This window comes from Cygnus olor, chromosome 2 (genome assembly GCF_009769625.2).
Source record: "Cygnus olor isolate bCygOlo1 chromosome 2, bCygOlo1.pri.v2, whole genome shotgun sequence".
Classification (NCBI taxonomy): Eukaryota; Metazoa; Chordata; class Aves; order Anseriformes; family Anatidae; genus Cygnus; species Cygnus olor.
In genome coordinates this window covers 86,624,239-86,646,712 of record NC_049170.1, presented here as the reverse complement: position 1 = coordinate 86,646,712, position 22,474 = coordinate 86,624,239, and the positions used below count along the sequence as shown (strand labels likewise).

The window sequence follows — 22,474 nt, the reverse complement described above, 5'->3', positions numbered from 1 at the left end:
TTGAAAGCTACATAGTACATGGGAATTTTTAATTTGGCTTATGAATGTGTATGATATTAGGCCACATACGGCAAAACATGAAAAAAAATCCAAAATAAAAAACACTCTAAACACAAAGCCTCATTTTAAATAAGTTTCCAGATTCAAATTTTATGGATCTTTTGCTTGTTGCTTTTTGTCTCATGGAAAATATTTGCACACTAGGAGGGCTGATGCTCAAACTCAAAGCAGTAGCGTTGTGAATCTGAGTTGCCAGTTAGAATCTGAACTTACTGCCAAGAGGAAAACCAAGGAAAAAGCAAAAACAGCTGCATTTATGAGTACGCAAAAGTACCTAAATGTTTAAGTTTTATATTTTGGTACACTCTAATAAATACAGTTTATTTTCAGAGACTCAGCTCTCTCTTACCTCTTCAAGATGAATTTCTCTTTCATAAACCAGCTTGCGAACCATGCCAGCGACAGAAACCATCCATGTTAACATCATCATAAGTGGGAAAAAAAAACCTATATTGTTCAAGAATCTATGAAAGAATATATATACAGTATTGTTAGCTCCCACACCTAAAAGATTTTTTAGCAGTTTGTTAATAGCTTAATACTGTGACTATTCTCAAAGTATACATAAAATAAGATCTGGCATGAGCAATAAGATTTATTTTTATTCAGGTTAGGTGATTCACTTATTTTTCATGCAACAAGCTAAATATATGTATTAGTACTATAAATTTTATTTCCATGTGTCAGCAATAGAACTGATGTAATCTCTCTTCCGGGTGACGAGCCTCCATTCATAGTCAAACAGAATTCAGATGTATGCATAATAAGCAATAGCATGAAACAGTCAACTTTTGCTCCATTGATACATTTCTCACCATTAACTAATTTTACATTCTAATACTCAGGATATTATGATGATTTTACAAAAAATGATCCTACACTTTTTCTTTAGCTCAAATCAACTTTGCAGCATATTTCATCACATACTGGGGACAAATTCTATGTTTTCACACAGGACAACTGATAATAGAAAGGGTGTTTCTTTGCATATTCTGTTAGTTGCATAACATATTGACAGTCTTTGTCCAGCAGACTACTCTGACCAAAGTATAGTTGTAGACAGCTTGTAAGGGGTCATTTGGCAGACCGAAGTTGCATAATATTTTGTCACCTCTTCTCTTAACATTTGCTGTTTTGGTATCATACACATTCATTCAGTCCTATGCTAGAAAATGCATTTATCCATTACAAAGATCTGGTAGCTTCTTAAGTCCTCTAAGTGTTAACCCAATAAGAATTCTATAATTGAATTAAGAAGTAGAAAATTTACTTACAAGTCACTGGTATGACAAGGGTAAGGCATGGCTTGCACCTGAATTGCTGGCTCTGAGATATCTGACCCTGTCTGAGCTGAAATGATTGCCCTTTCAATCATGTCTTGAATAGGAATAAAGATATGGTTATATTTAAACTCATCAGCTGGCAGCTTCTGGGGGTGAGATTTCCACACTGGGTTCTTAATCAAATCCGTTCTCATGCTGTAGAGAATACTGGTTCTAATTGTATATGAAATGTGCCATGGAAGGAGATTACTAGAATCTGGTGTCTTGTTCTTTGGTGCATTGAAGATGATACCTGACACAAGAAGAAAAAACATTTCATACTCAAGCCTATATGACATATTATTTACATAGCTAACTCCTGGCCAATTACCATATGACAATAGGATACACTCACCTGTTAGAGCAGGTCTTTCAAAATTTCCCAACCCCCATTGAAGAATGGTAGGTTTCATAGACACCAACATTATTTCATTCATATTTATTCACAAAATAAATGGGTTTGCAACAATCCTTTTTACCTGAGAAAATTCCTTCTGAGATTTGTCTTTTTGAATCGTAGCTTATCCTCTTTATATACAGATTTAACCCTGTTTTATGTACAGATTTCTGGGAGACTGATCCCAATTCCACATGTAAAAGCACTACAATAAAATTTGTCCACCAAAGGATTACAACCCCTGGAAGTGGGTGACAAAGAAAACAATACCAACCCACTAAAATTAGCTTTGATTTCTTAATTTCTGAGTCAGTAACATAAATTCTGCTTTAACATAGCAGAATTTGCATGATTATCTTCTCTAGCTCAGTAAAAAGTGTAAGTGAAAGCTGTATCTGTAGCTGGAAAGATTAAGTCAAATACAGTAAGTTGGTTGTATTTTCTTTCCGGATGACCAAGACATTCTAGGATTTCTTGAGGAACGTGAGAAACTGATCTTTTTTCCTTAGGAAAGGAAAATGATCTCTCTGACCACTTGGCTCTCAGAAGGACATCACAGAATACTTTACTCTGCTGTAAAGACTTTTTTTCAAACTCATTTTCCCATTTATGTAAGCATTTAGTTTTCTAAAACATTCTTTTTTTTTTTTTTTTTAGAAAGACTACATGCAACTCAAAGCTACTTATGCGAGGAGAGAAAATGTGTAGCAAGAAAAACATTCCTGTCTTCTAAACTCTTCTGTATAATTAATTGATTCACAACAATAAGAACATAATGCAAAGGACAGACAGTGTAATCCCAATGAGGAAAAGAAATAACATCAGTTGCCTAAGAACTATTTTACTCAAAATAAACAATTTTTCTAAGTTGTTGGTTTAAGAACTTATAATTTATTTTTATTTTTTACTTTTTTCCCTCCTTTTTGCAAAGCCAAGAATATTAAAACTAAAATTCAAAATGAGAAAAAAACAGGTGATCTTGTCCTAAGTAGTCGAGTTTCCCCAGTAGTGTATATTTTTATTCCCTTTTAAGCTTTTATGACTCTGCTTTTAAACGTTTCATGAGAAATCACAGACTCCGAAGATTCATTTGGCATTTCCACAATTGAAACAATGTACTTAGTCTTTACTGCATATATTATAGCAATCAAACGTTGGGGAATATCTCTAAGTTAGATGTGCTGTATTTTGCCTGTATTATGTGTGTTTTAATACATACTTTCAAACTGTGCAAGTTTAACCTCTTATCAACAACAACTAAAGCCTGATGTTTTCTGTAATTACACATTTTAAATAAGATACTTACTAGCCAAAAAATTATTTTGCTGCATGAGTTCACGAGCTTTCTCCTCCAATTTATCAACAGACTCAAAAGGCTGGAAACGATCCAGTAACACACAGGAAGAAATATTTACTATGAGATGTGACAACAGGTCAATCTGTTTACTTGCTGAGCTGTTAAGCATCTTGTCCATCATAATTTCTAAGAGGAGGAAACAAATTGGACTGCCTTAGTTTTAATGAATTAAGCAGAACAGAAAGGTATGTTCTCACTTGCACATCCTGTAGGAGAAAATATCCTTTGTATTAAAAAAAAGGGATTTAAAAAAAAAAAACAAAACATAGTATTATTGTGAACTTGTGAAAGTGTAGTTCATGTTTCAGCAGCTTTTACAAATCTTTAGCTACACTTCCCTTCAATTTCAAAACAACAAAAATATAACAAGTTCTAGAAAAAGGACTTTTAACATTTCTTCAGCCTTCCGTAACTGCTTCCAAAAATAAAAAAGAGTTACTGTACTTCAGACCAGATACATCTTTTTAATCTAGTAATGTATTGGCTAGCTCTTATCTTCTTGACACTACAAATATTTCAAGAAGTTCATCATGTAGGGTACAAGCATTTTGATTCAAGCCCTACATTTAAAAGATCATCAGAATAAAACTAGAACCTCCCCATTTGAGTTTGATCGTATTTACAGATCCAGGGTGAATGTATACCTTAACTAATACTGGGTTTCACCAGCACTGAGCCTTTGGAGGAATCCAGATCTCCACCCATTTTTAGAGAACTGTGTTTTTTCCTTAAGTTTAAGAGAATAATCATAGGGATAGCATGAGCTAGAAACATTATAAATTCATCTGGATTTAATGGAAACATCTGAATTTCTCAAGTAATAACACGTTATAAAGCATCCAACACAAGCTTCCTTCTTAGACTCACTTGAACATATAGGCTTTAAAAAGGATGGGTGATGACCTCATTTGCTAACAGTGGTGACAGACAAACCCTGGATCATCGATGTTATTTAACAGCAGCACAGGAAATATTACAACAGGAAGGCAGATAAGTGGAAAAAGATGGACGTATGAAGTAGTCTGGGGAAGAGACACAATTACCAGTGAGAAAGTATAAAGATTAAAAGGAGTAGAAACCGAGAAACTGATAGTTTAGAACTCAGAAGACAACCAAGCAATGACAGGGTGAATTCATGGGCTGAGAGAAAAAACAGCCTCAAACAGAGATACCGTATGTCTCTTATTTACTACTATGCTTCAGGAGTACAACAAAAATAAATAAATACATTGCTACTTGTTTCATCACATTAGAGAGAACAGAATACTTCTAACATTAACCCCAGGTAATAGGGTTAAGCTTTAATTGATTTTTATGTGTCTATATTTATATATATATGTAGCTTTTTATATAAACAAAAAAAAATCATGAGACCTTTTCACCATCTGATCTTTATAAGACCTTAATTTGAAATATTTTTTTAACTTAAAAATAATAATAAATTATCTCATGAATTATACTATTGAATATTTTAACATAACAACTAGTGTGTCTAGCTTGTGACTTGTTTGGAGTACAGCTTGCTTAAAACGTTTCTGGAAGTAAAATATTGTATTTCACAATCTGGATGGACTTCTGTAGTCTAACATGTATATAGAAACAGATATAATCCACAGGAAAGGTTGAGAATTAAGATGTTGTTTATCTTTTATATTTCTTATTTATAAATTTAGCAACTCAACAAAAATTTGGTGAAGCTGTTTTCACTCTTACCTTCGTAGTTTGTTCTCCCACTTAGGTTGTTTAACCTACTATTAAGTAATTCAGAGGAACTATAATTGTTTTCTGTGAAACTACCATGTAGAAGTGCTATTTAAGTGAAAGGTTGCAAGAAAAAAAATAGGAATAAACCAGGAAAGAGTGAATTTAGGTCATAAATTAGGAAAAAAATCTAGTTACCAGATGATTGTGGTGGTAGCATAGGTTTGAGTGATGATGTTAGAGCTATTTTTTTTTTTTTTTTTTGCTTCCAGCTTTCTATGTATGCATAAAACTATTTCATGACACTGAGGGCAGTAGAGGAAAAAGCCAAGCAGGAAAGTTGCCTGGATTTTTTTATTTGTTTTGATTTTTTATTGTTATCTTAGCTGCTACATCCCAGGTCACACACAGCCCACTCCATAAGGGAGATTCCTTTGTAGTGAAAAACACCGCACGTCTAGAAGTCACAGAAGAAGGACAAGTGGGAGACTCAGGGAACAAGGATGTAAAAAGAAGGCCCTGCCACACAGTCGCCTCCCCTTGTGCCTCTTGAGAGGTCCATAAAGACTGCTCCCAGAAAGGAGCTCTAGTTCTAGCAGGACAGGTTTTATATAAAATTGGTTATACCAAAGAGATTATGGCAAATTGCTGGGTTGGAAGGCAAGCATAGAGGAATAGAGTTACCTTGCTCACACTAGGCTAGTTTAGAAGGTGAAGATGTGTTTAAAAAGAAAAATACAATCTTTTCTGCCCCCAATTCAATATTTACTTTGTACATGGTTACTGACACAATAACCTGTTTTAGAAACTGGTAACTTTGTGAGGTCCCCTAGTACAATCATTTAATAGAGCAGATAGAATATCAATCCACTCAGTGTCCTATGAAACTTTACAACAGGAGTTGCAGGGTGAAGAAAATGTAGCATCACAGTGAAGTTAAAAAGACACAAACACAAACACCTTGGATTTGAGCATAATTAGACAACAGCGTAATGTGAGCATAGATGTAAAGCCAAGGGAATATTTGTTTTCATTGGAAGACAAAATACATAATCACACAGATTAGATGATTTTAGAAAACTAGATCTTTGGATGGAAATAAACATATCATGAGTGGTAAAACTAATAACATATGTGGATACATTTAAGAGTTTAATTGGATCCAAGCAAGATAATTACAGTACTAAAAAAAATGGATGCAGTATAAGACTAACAAAGTTTTAAAAAAAAAAGCATAAAAAGGGAGGTTTACAATAACAGCTGTGTATGATTATAGACTAAAAATAAAAAAAAAGCATATACAAAAAAAAACTGTAAAAATAAGATAGCACGGTCATTTTTCAAAAAGCCAAATGCTAAAGTGAATCTACAAGGAGAAATGTAATCAAAGTATAAATACAGAAGAATGCTATGGCACTCTGTACCAAGATCAGCTTAAGAAAGGCATAAATGCTATCATCATCTATAGCCTGTATTGATTTTTCACTTTTTATATGATACTTTTATCAATTGTATTGCATTAAAGAAATTCTAGTTTCATAAACTATCCTACTTAAATGATTTCCTGTATTCACAATCCACGATTATTAACCATTTATTACAGTCAAATGTTCCTAACTGCTAAAAAGCTATAGTTTGAGAAACACATGCATGGATTTCTGTGATGAAGTTCTCTGCAACAGTGAAGATGTACCTGATGACTCAAAAGATCTTGGTTTCTTCCTAATGAAACAGTTTGCCCATAATCTGTCGTATAATTCCCTGTGCTAGGTCTGTATGAGCAAAATACATCTATTGATCAACTAATGCACTGAGACAGTTATATTTCCAGCAGGTCTTGTAGGTTAAGAGACTTGCTCTGTTTCCCCTCCCTATATCTTCCTGATTACATGATTCTGTTTTTATTTTAGTTGTATTCTGGTCCTGTTTCACCATGATGGGTGAACTGTGCTTGACCCATACTAGCCAAATGCTCAGGGGTAATATTTCTGAGGTATATTCTCAAGGCAATATTTCTGAGAGATGGCAGATAGAAGTTTGAGTCGCTCATCCTACGGAGGATGCTGTACCCAGAGCTCTTAATTTCTGGATTAAATTCAGGACACTACTTGCCATGGTTTTTTGGTTGTTTGTTTGTTTGTTTTTAGTGAAAGTGCATGCAGCTAGTACTAGCCTTCAAAACAAAGCCTTCAAACCAAGGCCATCAGTTTCAATTACATTGGGTACCCTGTGCATGCAAAATAAAAGCCAAGAACTTCAGTTCACACCAACCATGATGGCATCAGCTCAGGGCAGTAGTACAATTAAAGACTGAGTACACAACTTCAGCATTTATAAGCTCTCAGGAGCTTAAATGGCTTTTGTTGATTTCCTGCATAGAAACAGGTAACAGAGTCCAATAAAAATTGCACTTCAGGTACATAAAATTTTCTTAGTTTTGTTTTTCAGATTCAGACTTAATTCTTTAACTGTAGAGCAGAATTAGCAATCCATATTGCTGTAAAGCACACCCCCCCCCCCCGCCTTTTTTTTTCTTCCCCCAACAACAAGGGCCACACAGACACTTCATGGAGGCATCTCAGCCCTCCCCCAACAAATGGCTGGAACAAATTAGTATCTGGCTTATAATTATCCTACTGCTCACTGACAACAAACTACACAGATCTATCCTCCCTACCACTATCGTCTCCTGAGAAGCACCTAGCTCCCTTAGTGCACGATGTCACACTTATTACATTTTATGCTACATCTCTTTTGTTCTCTCTCTGCAGTCCTCATGATCATAAACTGTTCTTAAATAACATTAGACTCTGCCTTGGTATGGACAATTCCTTCTAATGCTGTCAGCAACCATTTTCTTTAGAATGGACCTACCTACTGACAGACAGCAGGACACATTGAATGTTTTTTCCTTTATCAGATTGTTACAGTTCAGTTATCAAATTTAAGTAACCTGGAGGTCTGGCTGCCAGAAACTCAGCACCAGAGCTGAAATGGTGCAGCCAAGGGTGGTGGTGACCATGGGGACACTGCTGGTCAGCCTCATAGTGGCCTGACTAAGGACGTGCTCATCTGCGCCCATATCTCCACCTGCAGGGTGACATTTTGGCATGGCCACCATCCCCATGGTCCTGCTTGGCCAACCCAGGGCTGAGTCTGACCCTAGTTACTCTCTACTGACCTAAGCCTGCCCTGGTTGCCCTCTGGTAGTAACCATATCTCGTGCTTTGCTGGGGCTCTGGGAGATGACAGGGAACTATTTCTCACTAAAAGAAGAGATACAGACAGCTTTTGCATGTATTGATTAAACATACAACGTACCCAATCTGATTTTCCATTTATTTCTTTTTAAAGCATATAGATTCCCCTCAAAATTATTAAAAAATTTACTGCTACATAAAGGAACTGTAGCTACCACGATTACTTCTTCCCTCCCTCCCTTTAAATATAGCTCCTGTGTTTTTAAGTCTCCCGTGACAGTTTGCTACTTCTAATGCATTATCAGATTTTTCCAGTGTTTCAATATTATGTAATGAAAATTATCCACACACACACACAAAGACATTTAGAAATACAGGAGACTAACTCACCAATAGAAGATAAAGTCTGGTATTTTTGTTTCATCTAATTAGGTAAAATATTGAAAACTAACAGCATAGTTCTAAGTTTAAGTTAAAATTTAATAAGGGTAATCAGTACATGCACTCTCACGTACCATATACTTGCATTTTTTGAAAGAGCTTTTCCATGTCAATATCCAGGTTACTTTCTACAAAGTGCTTTACAAAATTGTTTTGAAGTGCTTCCTAAAATAAAAAGTTTTAGATGTTATGTCATGTTTGTCTTCACTAAAGAAATACAAAATATATGTATGCATCCATGTTCAACCCCCTTATAAAGATTTTCTCCATAACACTGGAGAAATTGCTTAACTTCTCCATGTCTTCAGTCTTCCACCTTTCATAGGTTAACTCCACACATTTAAAATAAACAATAGCACATATACTCCCCATTGCTATAATTCACTGTCCTCCTTTACTCCCAATATTTTAACTGTGAGTCCATTCTAATATTCTTGCAACTCTCCTGGGACAGAAACTCATTTTCTTTTCCTGCAAGACTTTTGGGGCATTGAACTATTAGCACTGGCAGTAGCAAAATAAACATCTTTAAAAACTAGCAGTTGGGAATTCGTTTTATATTGTTTTTGATTCGTTATCTCATTTGTCATGTTCTAAGGGGAAAAAAATGTATTAGCACTACAAGAGCATCCTGGCATCTGCAAGTCTCGTGCCTGTATACTAGTAACATTCCCTACTTGAACTTAGAGTAACCGTTCAACCGGTATGTGTAAGCCATGACAGGATTCTGCTTATAGAATCACAGAATATCCTGAGTTGGAAGGGATCCACAAGAATCATCGAGTCCAACTCCTGGCTCCACACAGGACTACCCCAAAATCAGACCATGGGGCTGAGAGCGTTGTCCAAACACTTGAACTCCAGCAGGCTTGGTGCTGTGATCACTGCAATGGGGATCCTGTCCCAGTGCCCAACCACCCCCTGGGTGCAGCACCTTTCCCTAACCCCGAGCCTGACCCTCCCCTGTCCCAGCTCCATGCCGTTCCCTCGGGTCCTGTCGCTGTCCCCAGAGAGCAGAGCTCAGCACCTGCCCCTCCGCTCCCCTCGTAAGGGAGCTGCAGGCCGCCATGAGGCCTCTCCTCAGTCTGCTCTGCTCTGGGCTAAACAAACCAGGTTACCTCAGTCCTTCCCTCTACGTCTTGCCCTCTAGACCCTTCACCATCTTTTCAGACCTTGTTTGGACACTTTCTGGTAACATTATGTCCTTTTTATACTGTTGTGCCCAAAACTGCACACAGTACTTGAGTTGAGGCCACAGCACCACAGAGCAGAGGCAGGTACGGCCAGCCCTCCTGGCTGCCAGGGCAGCCCAATCATAACAGCCTTTCATGTTTTCACAAGGAAAACATGTCATTTTACTGGTATATTAAAAAAAAAAAAAAAAAAAAAAAAAAAAGTAGAATGGGGAAAAGCCTAATTACAAGTTGATCTTCGTTTCGTTTTTATTTATTTATTTCAAACAGTCACTATTTCCCACATCAGTTTTTTATCAGTTGCATACAGTGTCGGAAAAAGCAAATGATAAACACACAAGTTCCAGAAGGTATTATTTCCTCCAATCTTACGTTTGTTTTAGAGAAGTTCATAAAGCTTGTACTTGTTTTATTTCCCCTACTGCCTGGTAGTACTGGACAGTGATGTAACATTCCTTTTAAGTATTTTCAGCTCACAACTTGGTCAGTATCGTACTGTAGGCTCATAACCTAAAGCTAATCTTTCTTTTTTTTCAACTCTTTTTAAACCCACAGCCAGACAGATGGGCAGCTTTACACATATAGAAATTCTGACTAGGTCAATTAATTGGAAAATAGGAAACCATCCCACAGTTTACCAACCTGCAGCCGTGAGACCATGAGGACATTTCCACGATTTTTAAAAACTTCAGACATCCTAAGCCATGTCTGAGAATAAGTCTTCAAGTGTTCCACAAAACCAAAAGTGAAATTAGCCTAGGAAAAAGAAGACATGGAGACAAATGAAAAAACTGTGCATAGCAAACTATAAGAAACAGGAAGAACTTCAGATCTTCTACAACTCCCTTCCGTTTCATTTGATAGTAAATTGTAAGGGTATCCATGTTTTCTTTTTCTGTTTTAGAAATGAGAAGCATTTGTTGCAGTCTCTGAATACCAAACAAATCACACATTACAGGATGCCTTTTGTTTATGTTTCTTATCTGAAGGATCATAAAGACCTATTTATTTTATAATGTCTCTTTCACGCAGAATATCATAGAGGTGCTTCAGAATGCAAGAAAAATACAGTTAGGACATACTTAAAAGAAAGATTCTACAGACCACGTGGATCTTTTTTTCTAACATGAACATGTTACATGAACATCAAAAAAAATTTAAAGTTGGAAACAGTCTGGAAAATAAAGACAACTGACCAAACATACTCTATTTCAAAATAGTGTTAGAGAGGAAGACCTGAGTGTAGCAAAATATTCTGTGGCCCTGTCAAGCAGAAGCTGTAATTTTTTTCTTAGCCACCAGCAAATAACCATCAATTTTTTCCAGACTGTTTTAACAGATCATAAATGTACTCAATATGAGAAAGTATTGCAGTATGTTTTTGTTTCAATTGGTATTATCAGTCACACAAGAGCATTTAAGAACCAAATCTCTCCATTACAATCTAGCTTTGTTATTATGGTAGAGATCATGACATTTCCCAGCAAAGAGTTTCTCCAATGAGTTGTAAAGTGCAATTTGGGATCACACTTTTTGCAATAATTCCTATTAAAAGTACACGTTTTTTGCCATAGTATTTTGAGTGTCTTTTGCAAAATCCTGCTCCTAGCTCTCATCTCTCCTTCTCTCCCAGAGATGAATACTTAAGTACCAGAAAATACAGAAAAACACTTTGTGGTATTTCTCTCTTCCCATTTGTAGCACAGAAGCCCCCAAAGACAGTCTTGCAGACAGTCTCATTCTCCTGAAGGAATCTATGCATTTAACTTATATGAGATTGCATATTTCACTTTCCAAGGGAGACTGATCCTAAATGTTAAACTGAAGTTTGGCATCAAATCAGCTAAACAAGTTTTTCTCTTAACAAGCAACACAGAAACCTCATGGACTGAAAACCCAGACCTTAACATCAGGATCATGTAACCCACTGTCCAGGCTCGATGGTGACAAGCTGAGGGAAACCAGAAAGGCTGCAAGGGTAGCAAAGAGCCAAAATGGGAGATTTCCGTTTCCCCAGCGCAGAGCAGGAACATCAGGTCACACTGCAACATGAGGAGATTGAATTTTAATCCATTATAAACTGTTAGATCAAGCATCTCACCAGGGAGCTCAGAAGAGCTCAGATCATGGTGTTTCTTGACTTGATTCTGAACAGCACAAAGGATTTTTTTTTCCTGAAGTCACTTCAAAGATCTGCAGTAGCTATAATGTGATTGCATTCAACCTCCTTATACAAACAATACAATCCAAAAAGTCTACTGCAGCAGCATGGATTTTTGAAAAAGAATAATTTCATATGATGCAGAAGCTTATCTGAAATAAATTTAAAGCAGCAGTTGAAGGGGTCAGTTTTATGCAAGGGATAGAGAGACTGATTAATGGGAAAATAGTGGAAAACTGAACAAATACATACTGTTTATTAAAACAAAGAATTGAGAAAGACCATTTACATGCCTATGTATGCATGCATATGGACTACACAGCAGAAAAGTATTAGAAAACATCCTTTTAAAAGATGAAGTTACATCCAAATGAGAAAACAAAATATGAGAAAAATTAACTTAAAGTTTTGGAAGTTTAACTTTTTGCTTCCTCATTCAACATGGTAGGCCTTTGGAATGTTACCATGTCAAATCTTTCTACATAGAGTACACTTTAGAAAATCTGTCTCGAATTGAAGCAGTAGTAAAAAAAAAATAAATACACTTTGAAGAAAAAAAAAAAGTCAAAAAAAACAGTCATGTAAATTAACAAAATGAACAATAAGTAGTTTCCAGGACCAGATAACATCCAGCCAAGAATTCTAAAAGAGTTCAAGGATGAAACAGTTGAAGTACTTACTGTACCATAACTTCCTGATTAAAATTGCCCTTGATATCAGGGAACTGAAGAATAACAAATTCAATGCTATTCTTAAAAAAGATGCCAGGGGAACTAGGGGACTACACAGACTAATGATTTTGAAATCTCTACAAAACAAATTTTAAATTTGTTATAATAAATAAATAGAAATTACAATAAAGGATAACAGTAGAAATAGAGAATAGAAGTAAACATAGTTGAGAGATATAAAATACTTATTCTTTAAAGAGAAGTTGTGCCTCATCTCTCTGGAGAAGTTAAAGAACAAGCAAATAAGTAAGAGGTAGATGATGCAGAATACTTCAGCACAGAAAGGGTGGATGCAGAGTTTACACGAGCTCAAAAACAAAGTGGACAAATTATAGCAGTAAAGTCTTGGAGGAAATTCTGACCTACAAGTCTTTGGAAGGCTGGGACAGTATTTAGGGGGAGTATCACTTTTTCATGTGCTCTTCAGCAAGTCCCTATACAGGCTTTACTGGCTACAGTAGGAGTCAGGACTCGGGGCAGGATGAACACAATCTAACTTGGTAAAGTGACTCCTACAAGTTTATATTCTAATGAATAGTTGGAGTTTGATATTTAATACAATTTCCCTTCAAGTTCTCTTCCTTCTGATCAATGAAGATCCATTAAAATAAATATTCTGTGTAACATTTAGGCTGGATATTACCTTTGATTAAAATTAGCTTTGAATATCAACTACGGCCCTTTCGGGACTGAATACATTTAAGTGCCTTCCTGATGCAAGCATAAATAAAAATATTCTTTTGAGCTTATTTAACTGCCTTTATAATGACATCTTTTAACAGACTGACAAGTCAGGTGTGCTTATGCAAAGCCAGAAAGGCTAAGTGAGCTAGAATTTTATTTCTGAATTGTGTTGTTTCTTTAATGTACATATTCCAACTGTACCAGTTACAAAGAACTGGATCACAAATCAGCTCATCACTGGCAAAAAGTTCAACTGTGAAAATGAGGATCAAAGACATCACACGTTGTATTCAAATTCCTGGATGCCAGTTGCCACTGAACATGGTTGCTCTAAGTCAGCACTGCAGCATGCATCTATGATGGTCACAGTTATTCTACGCATCCAAACTGTTGACTTCTCAGAAGGTAAAGCCACCAACTTCACAATTTATCAAAGAATGTTTAGTTGCATAGTCTTGAAACAAAACAATTTATGTGAAAAGCTTACAGAATATATCTTATTATACAAACGTCAACATTCCTTTCAGTTTTAATCCTCTGCTTGTTTTCTTCTAGTAGACAGCTACCACGTGGTCACATTGTCTAAAGTAAATTAGGACTTCTATTCCAATTTCAGTAGGATTGTGTAAGGGCTAAAGGGTCAGCTTTTAGTTTAAGATACCTGGGCCATTATCTTGCATTTGAAATTTGTTTCTGTTGGAGAAATAACTGATAGGCTTGTGTAATAAAACAAATATAAAAAATGTTGAAAAAACTTTCCTAGTAGTTTTGTATTTATAATATAAACAGGCACACATCTGTAATTGTTTATTAGGTCTAAAGAATAGGGGGTAAGAGAAAGGAGATTATACAGATTCCTGAACAAGCAGATGGAACTTTGGGGATCCTGAGAATATTAATGGACATTGAGGTAGAAGCATCTGCCAGAATCTTTGTATAGTTCCAGAGCATTAATATATATATAGATATAGATATAAAAATAAAGTTAACTTTATTATGAACTCTACTGATACTTTTAAGAAACCTTATCTGGATTTTGTTTTGTCATTTATCACAACTCATTCTTTATAGAATTTCCATCTATAAAAATCAAGAACAGCTTCATTTTCAGATGACTAAAATTTTTAAATCTATTATACTCATCTCCAGAGAGGTGGCCTGTTGCTCAAATTAAGCTATTTAACTGCAAAATATGAAATCGTTGAAACATTACTTGTGATTCACAGCAGAAACTATGAAGTTACCGTGTGTCTGCTCTCTAGTATGTGCTATTTGGCTTAGGTTTTTATCGCCTTTTAGAGCATAAGTTAGACCATCACACTGTACTCCATTTACACAGGAAATAGTTACCATCACATCTAAAGTTACTACAGTCTTTCTGTGTACCATTTACAGAGGAGCAATGCTCTTTTCTAGATTTTAAGCAAAATAGTCATTCCTGCAATAAATAATATTCTGAGGTAAAAATAATAATATATTTGCAAGATAAATGCAAAATTAGAATAGAACTCTAAGCTGTACTTTCAAGGATTTATGATCTCTTCTTTTACATAAGTGCTTCAAAGCTAGTCATGAACAAACACGTATTTGTAGATAATTGTGCTCAAACCAGAGTACCTACCATACCAGACAGTAAAATTGTTGACTAAAATCAAGTCATCGATGTTAACATATATATGGCAGCTCAGCCAACAGTATTCATACTACTAGTGTTAAAACATGATCAGAAAGGAAACCAAGATGCACTGTAGCTTTTTTTTAATGCAGCTCAGTAACTCCCTCCAAACAGGCTTTCCTTCCCAGGGCATCCCTTCCCCAAAGTTCCTTTTGCTGCCCCATAGAGTTTATCTTAAAAAACATGTTCAGGGCAAAAACTTACTTGTAATATGTATATTCTGCACATTGATAACAACATGTTTCACACTACACTTCTGCTAATGTGTTCTTTTTAATCTTTCCATACAAGGTTTAAGTGACTTTGAACAAAATTATTCTTTTCACTCCAAGGTGAAACCACTGTAACAAACAGAATAAAAGTTAAGAGGAAGATCAAGCTTGAAGTAGAAAGGTGAGAACTTGAGGGATAGGATAGATCCAGTTTTCTCGAAGGCAATTATCCAGATGTTTTTACCTACCCTGAAAGAAATGGACCTTTAAAATGAAGCACAAAGACAAAAATCAATAAACAGAAATAGTGTTTCTTTTGATACTCACCTTCTCTATCACCAGGTCAATCATGTTGATATTTGAATTGTACAGTATCTTTCCATGTAATAAAGGTTTCAGGAAAGTCCATACCAAAGCCCCATTAGAAGACTGTAAAATCTCCTGATAAAGCTTCAAGCAAAACGGAGCTGCAAAAATAAAGACAGACTCACAATTAAGAAAGTCAATACAGGTAAGGTTGGCTTTTATTTATTTATTTAATCCATTTTGAGTCTTAATTTAGGATCTGCCACAGCAACATGCCAGATATTATCAACTATCACTAAGCAATCACTACAGGTCCCTGAAAAGAAATTGTTTAACCACAGTCTAAGATATCATTGAGGTTGCAGAACTCTATCCATTAGACAAGCAAAAAACAATCTAAAGAGCTTTTCACATTCCTGAAAAGCAATCTGTGAACTCCATTTGTCCTAAGTGCTGCATTAGTGCATTACAGAGTGGAAGGACAAAAAACCTCTGCACACAAAATGAATGCTGAGGAAAAGAGTCACCTTAAGGAACCAGACTCACCCTAGACTCTCAGTTGTTCTATACCTTTCTATACCTACTTATGAAAGAAAGATAACCCTTCATAAATACGGACTTCATTTGCATATTTTCATTAAAACTACAATTAAAATAGATTAAAGTTAAAAAAAAAAAAAAAAGAAGAAAAATGGCATTAGACTTTGACACCTAACTTCCTGATTTGAAAAATATAAACATCATTCCTTAACTAAAAAATATCTTCCTACACCAGATTGGGTTATTAGTGTATTAGGGTGGCAGTATATCCTTCAGAACATATACCAATGAAGAGCCCCCAAGATATCCCACTGCACTTGCATAGCACTCAAGTACAGGAAATGAGTTGCCTGTGGGAAACATTTATATTTTTATGCCCAGCTCATGTGCATTACTTTAAAAAAAAAAAAAAAAGAAAAAAAAAATTATGAGTGGATTTATAAATATGTCATTTAATGTCATTAACAATTCCTTAAGGAAGACAAATATTATTGTTTTTAATGGAAAACTAAGCCAATAACATTTAGAATCCCACCAAAGATTAAAGAAATAATTGTCAGAAATATATCATTTAGAATGACCAGTTCTTTGCCCAGACTTTTACTTTCTTCAAGGAAACATTCATTACTAAGCACAACCATTGCTAAATGACAGGAAAGAATTAAGAGGCTCCAAACTGGCCAGTCAAAAACAGCAATATACTAAAAGACACAGAAGACTTGCTAATCTGAGTTTGCTGTGATTTTCCCCACATGCAAGTGAACAAGGCTAAGGCAGAGCTCTGGCTCCTTACTCAAAGTGCCTGCTGGTACAGCCAAGACTGCAGAAATAGCACGGGGACACTGAAGCACCAACAAAGTTATTTGAAATATTAGCATTAACCAGGCTGAGTCAAAAGTCAAAAGTGAAGAAAGAGAGCAGAGGTGAAATTATATGAGAGAAGACACTTTCTGGGCACTTGGTAACTAATGGACATTTCAACTATTAAAAAACTCGTTATCCAGAGGGTTTGCTTATTTTACTGCACAGTACCACCACAGCATTGTGTTCACAGAAGGAAGGCATGCAGCAATAGATTTTCAATCTCATATCTCAAAGATGTATTTTTAATACGAAGTGTTTTTAAAAATATATATATAAAATCTAATAAATATGTCTCTAAGACAGGAATATTTTTATTCATTATTTGAAAGGATAGGAAACAACCAGAACTATTTGTGTCTCATCACTATTTTCTCTCAGCCGTAAAATTTGTATTGATCATTCCTTGTGTTCAGGTTTACAGTATCAGTTGAGATGTCAGATGGTATATAAACATTTCCCTTTAATAGGGAGAAACTTTTGCAAACTGTGAAAGTATATAAGCAACTTGTTATCAATAGATTTTCTCACTCGAGTCTTCAGGAATGCCATATTTTGCCATATTGTCCTCCAAGAGTCCCGTGATTCTGGGCATGTCAATGAAGAGGTTTGCGTTGCTGAAAAATGAAGATTCTTCTCTACAGATTGCCTTGATTACAGACTCCAGGGATCCAGCAGCTGAACTTCTGAACTGCCCACCTTGCAAGAACTAGAACAAACAGAAATACAGATGAACCAAAGTTGTTTTTAGTAGCTTCAGGGAGTAGCCCTGGTGTTTTCTCAATATGGCATCCAAGGAGATCAACAGAATTAAATTGTTGAAACTGCCTACAAGAATGAGGGCCTGCTGTGCTCTTTTCTGTTCTCCTGATCATCTTTGTTGCCTGGGGGTGGCAGGGGAGGTATTGCAGTTACCAGGGTACTGAATGAAAGACAGTAGTATAGCCTATTACATTAACTTTTAAAAATACTGTGTACTGGGTAAGCACAAAAGGAATGGAAATATCAGGACAACTGTACTAGCGATTCCCTGTTTCACAGTTTCTGCTCTTCTGGTAGATGAGTCCTGTCTCACAAAGCAGAAACAACCATAATAATTTACATATGAATGCTTGCAGTGAAAACAGTTGTTAAAATGAAAAAAAAAAAGTGCACATGCCATGAAAACCCAGTTTTCAAGTACATCTTTTAACTTGTTGAATGTACTTCTAGTTTTTGCATATCTTGAGTCATACCAGCATTTACAACTGCCATTTGCTCATGACTAGCATACATCTAGTGAGGACAGCAATCTGACTACTTTTATGGCTTAAGAACCATCATTAATCATATTCCTAGAATGTGCAACTTCATTTTTCAAATTACATGCTCAGTTGTAACTGGTAGTTCATGGATGGCTTCACAGGTGCATGGCTGTAAGAGGATACAACTGCAAGGCAACCTGCTGCAAAAGTATAGCTGAAGGATATATTGGCCCACCTGATATTCATTACTGTTGCAGATGCGTGTCAAGAAAAACATAACTGGACTATCAGATATCATTTTAAGACTGCACAACTAGCAAATAGGAGAAAGATTTTAATATATCAACAAAACATATTTAACACTGAAATAAATGAACATTTGATTCGCTGAAAAAAGTTGTGGGTTTGTTGTTAATCTGGCTTTGTTTTTTTGTTTTTGTTGTTATTTGAGTCATTTTTCAAAACCGTACAGCACTTTACATAAGCAATAAATCACAGTTTAGAGGTTATGCTATTAGAAACTTTTTATTACTAGCAAGTATTATTCAAAACTCAGTGTTGGTTGCCACCAGAACCTAACTGACATACACTTTCAGCATACAGCATAGTAAACAAGTGGTATCTGGATTTCATAACGTCATCATCTAGCTCTTGAATTTATGTAATGGCATGGGCTTCACTAGAGGAATAAACTTGATGCATAATGCTGAATAAGAGTGGTTTTGAATCCTTATTTGTGACTATTTGTACCAGAAGGGTAAATGTGGCTTATTTCAGTCAAAGAGCACAAACTTACTAATTAATTCTGGTTCCAATCAAAATAACTTGAAATTCAGATAATGAATATTTACGCAATGAACTGCCACCAACAGACTAAATCTACTTACTGTCTTTCAACTAAATATCCACTGACTCCATAAGATACGTTTCCTAAAAGTTTGCTTTGATAAAGTAGGAGAACTATATAGGATGCATGTTCATAAAAAATTATCTTTGATCCACTTTTTCTAGTTTAAACTAAATAAAGTAGGTAAAATCAAGGCTTTTAAATCCAGACAAGTAGCCTCTCACAAACAAAATAAGCCATTTGCCAACAGACTCATGGAAAATGAAGGTTGGCAGATTAAAAGGCTATCTGGAACTGGATTGTCAAACGGGTGCAAAAAACGCATAGCATGGGGACTTCTGACCTAATTGGACAGTGGAAAGAATATTACTAGCAAAAAAAAAAAATTGTCTGGGGTAGAAATAGCAACTATTCAATAAAGTAAACCCGAAAGTCAAGCCAAACTACATATTGCAAAGCAAATTTAAACAAAGTCATGATTATTACATGAAGAGATGAAAGAAAAAATGGCATTTTCCTGGAAAAGCAGAGGCAGATTTAAAATAATTCAAATTTCAATGAAACCAAAAGGATAAAGGAAACAATGCAGAGAAATAGATATTCCTAATTCTTCAGAGGCAAAACAAAGTCTCTATTCTACTGAAATTTTATCAAATTTAAATGTCAACATTTGAAGCACATCTATACTCAATGATGAGTGATGCAATGCCTCAGGAAATAATGGTGATGTTTAATATGGCAAGGTATCACAATACATTTTAACGGGGAGAAGAGTTGCAGGCAAATAGTATGTGTAGAGTAGAATTTAATGCATTATCAAAGTATTGTTCCAGACCAACACAATACATTTATTTGGGAAGGCAGGTGAATTTCCTGAAAAAGATTTGATCTATCTCTAATCTAGGTAAACTCTAGAAACTAGTTAACCTTCTTATCATAGAAAACATTGATTAGCATTCATTCAATAACTATATAGTAGGTAAAGAATGGTCTTGATACTGCAGGGATCCTGTTAAAAAGAAAGAAAATATTGTATCACAGAGAAGTTACTAGTGGTTTTCTTGAGACTGACCTTAAGTCCGTTGTAAAGAGTTTTTAGCCCTGAAAGGAGAAGTGAGTTACTGAAATTTGCTACAATCTAAAATCAGAAGGCACTCAGGAGAAGCCAAATATGATACCCAGTGCAAATTATTATTTATCAGCTGAAATCATTATTTGCTATTATGAAATGAAGTTTACCTGGGTTTGTTACTTATCCTTGATGAAATAAGAGACATAAATGTATGAAGCTTATGGAAAAGGTGAATGCAAGATCAAGAAAGCCATTTTAGCAGCCATAGACATGAATGATCAGAACTACAAGAGTCACCAGCCATACTTGCTCTCAAGGACTGTACAGATTTCTTATCACCAGCATTCAAGATTGACCTTAACACAGCATGTGATGATGTGGATGTCTGAGACAATAGCAAGACTGTTATAAGAAAAATAAATAAATAAAAAGCAAAAACAAACACAAAAAGAAATCCATTTAACCTAGGAAAACAGGGAAGGACTATAACTAGCCTTCTACAAACACGTGGACAAGTCAGAGAAGTTATAATTGCTAAAAGACATTTTTGATACAAGAACAAACGTACTAGCCAGAGATAAATTTAATTCAGAATTTTATACATTTATAACTCCGGGAGGCTTCCTAGTAATGATAGTTTTAACACAGAACTTGTTAAATTTAGCATGGGGATTACAGAATGAGGTTGCCTTTCATTAAGTGACAGCATTCAGTAATTCAGCAAGTCCCCTCCAGCCCTGGGCTTATCTATTCATGAGTAACAAACAGGCCAAAACTTCACATTGGAAAATAAGCAAATAATTTCTAACAGCAAGCAAACAAGCTAAAATCATGATTGAAATCAGCAGTGTTTTTTCCTCAAGGGAATTATCCATTCACTCAATATAGGTAACAGCAGAAAGCGGCTCTGTATTCCAATTACTACTGGGTGGCAAATATTGAGTTTTTACATCATCTTTTATTACAACATGTAACACACCAGTTCAACTTCACATTTTACAGATATTCAAATAATATTTCTTACTTTTCATTTTGTTCTTGAGACAAAAAAAAAACAACTATGTGCATAACTGTTGTTTTTTTGGTTTGTTTGGGGTTTTTGTTTGTTTGTTTGTTTTCTTAAATCATACTAAAACATTATTTTTTTCAATTAGCAGTTAAGGAAGGAGAGAATCTGTCTTACTCTGTGTTTAAGGTCCATATATTTTTACTTTAAAAAGCTTTACATACTTTATTCGGTAATCTTTCTAGGCCACTGAACCACTTTTCTTTTGGTCATCATGAAAATAAAAATCCAGAAGAAGGAACTTCCTTGGAAATTGAGGAAAATATTTAAGGAGAAAGGTTTATAAGTAGTGTCTGCATTTTAGCAACACACTAATTTAGTAGCACAAGTCAGGCCACTATAGAAAAGACAAGAAGTAAATAAAATAATCAGGAATTAAAGGTATTTATTGGAAAGCAGAAAAACGCAATTGAACCTGAAACAGAAAAGATACTTAAAAATAAACAACTTTTACTAGTCCACAAGAGTTAGAGACAGAAAGGTCCTTGAAAACATCACATAGTTAATTTATTAACAAAAGAAATAGGCACTGAGTGTTTTAATCCTCCACAAACAATTAGTTGACAAAAAACAAACAGCAATTTCTAAAAAAAAATAAAAATAAAAAGCTAAGGAATTAAAGATTGTGTCAGAAAGCAATCAAAAAAAATGTAAAAAGGAACAAAAATTCTGAGGTTAAATCTGTGCTCTATTACAGAATAACAGGGGTTGCCATAGAGCAAAGATTAAAACTGAGACCAGATGGCCCTCTGCTGTTAGATTCATTCCTTTGCAAACTTTTTTTCAGTGACCTTTTGGGAAGTTCTATGAGATTTCACTCTGTAAAGGAGACTTCCTTTGTTGGAAGGAAAATCTTAAATCTGACATAATTAGACCTAGTTAAAGAAGAATAGAAAAGATGAAAACCATGCCTCTGATGAAAACCATGTATCTGGCAGTCAAAGAGCTACTCCAAAGAACAGATGCTAAAAAAATATAACAAATATGCACAAAACAGCATTTTACAATATGCGACTTAGTCATACAGATTAGTAGCTCATGAGAACATTCAAATCACTAGGAAAAACAGTATTTAAGGCACTATTTATCAGGTATGGTAGTCACTAACCATTTTGCAATGTTTACCACTGAGGGATCTTTAGAGTTTAGTGCAATTTTAGTACCAGATTCAACCCTGTTTTCCACACATAGTAGTAAATCCATAAGGTAATGCCAGAGAGGTCAATGGGTCTTCTTATGGAATTGGAACCTCCTCAAAAGGAGAGATCTTTTTTCTGATTTATTCAATACTAATACATCACTGTGCTAGTTGTACAGATGTGCACAGGAACTATCCTTAATAGCAGGGACAAAAGAAATATCATCTCACTTCAGGCAACCTTTAATTTTAAATAGCAAGCAGAG

The 22,474-nt window shown here is 35.2% G+C and overlaps 1 protein-coding gene across 1 annotated transcript in view; it reads right to left on the bottom strand.

Moving 5' to 3' along the window:
• Positions 1-22,474, bottom strand: part of ABCA13 (ATP binding cassette subfamily A member 13) — a 181,900-nt gene that overhangs the window by 122,717 nt on the left and 36,709 nt on the right. Inside the window, exons 21-27 of the mRNA XM_040547761.1 lie at positions 17,373-17,550; positions 15,462-15,601; positions 10,314-10,427; positions 8,553-8,643; positions 3,086-3,262; positions 1,335-1,635; positions 410-524 (exon numbers count right to left, since the gene is read on the bottom strand). Coding sequence (XP_040403695.1) covers positions 410-524; positions 1,335-1,635; positions 3,086-3,262; positions 8,553-8,643; positions 10,314-10,427; positions 15,462-15,601; positions 17,373-17,550 — 1,116 coding nt within the window. The remainder of the gene's footprint in view (positions 1-409; positions 525-1,334; positions 1,636-3,085; positions 3,263-8,552; positions 8,644-10,313; positions 10,428-15,461; positions 15,602-17,372; positions 17,551-22,474) is intronic.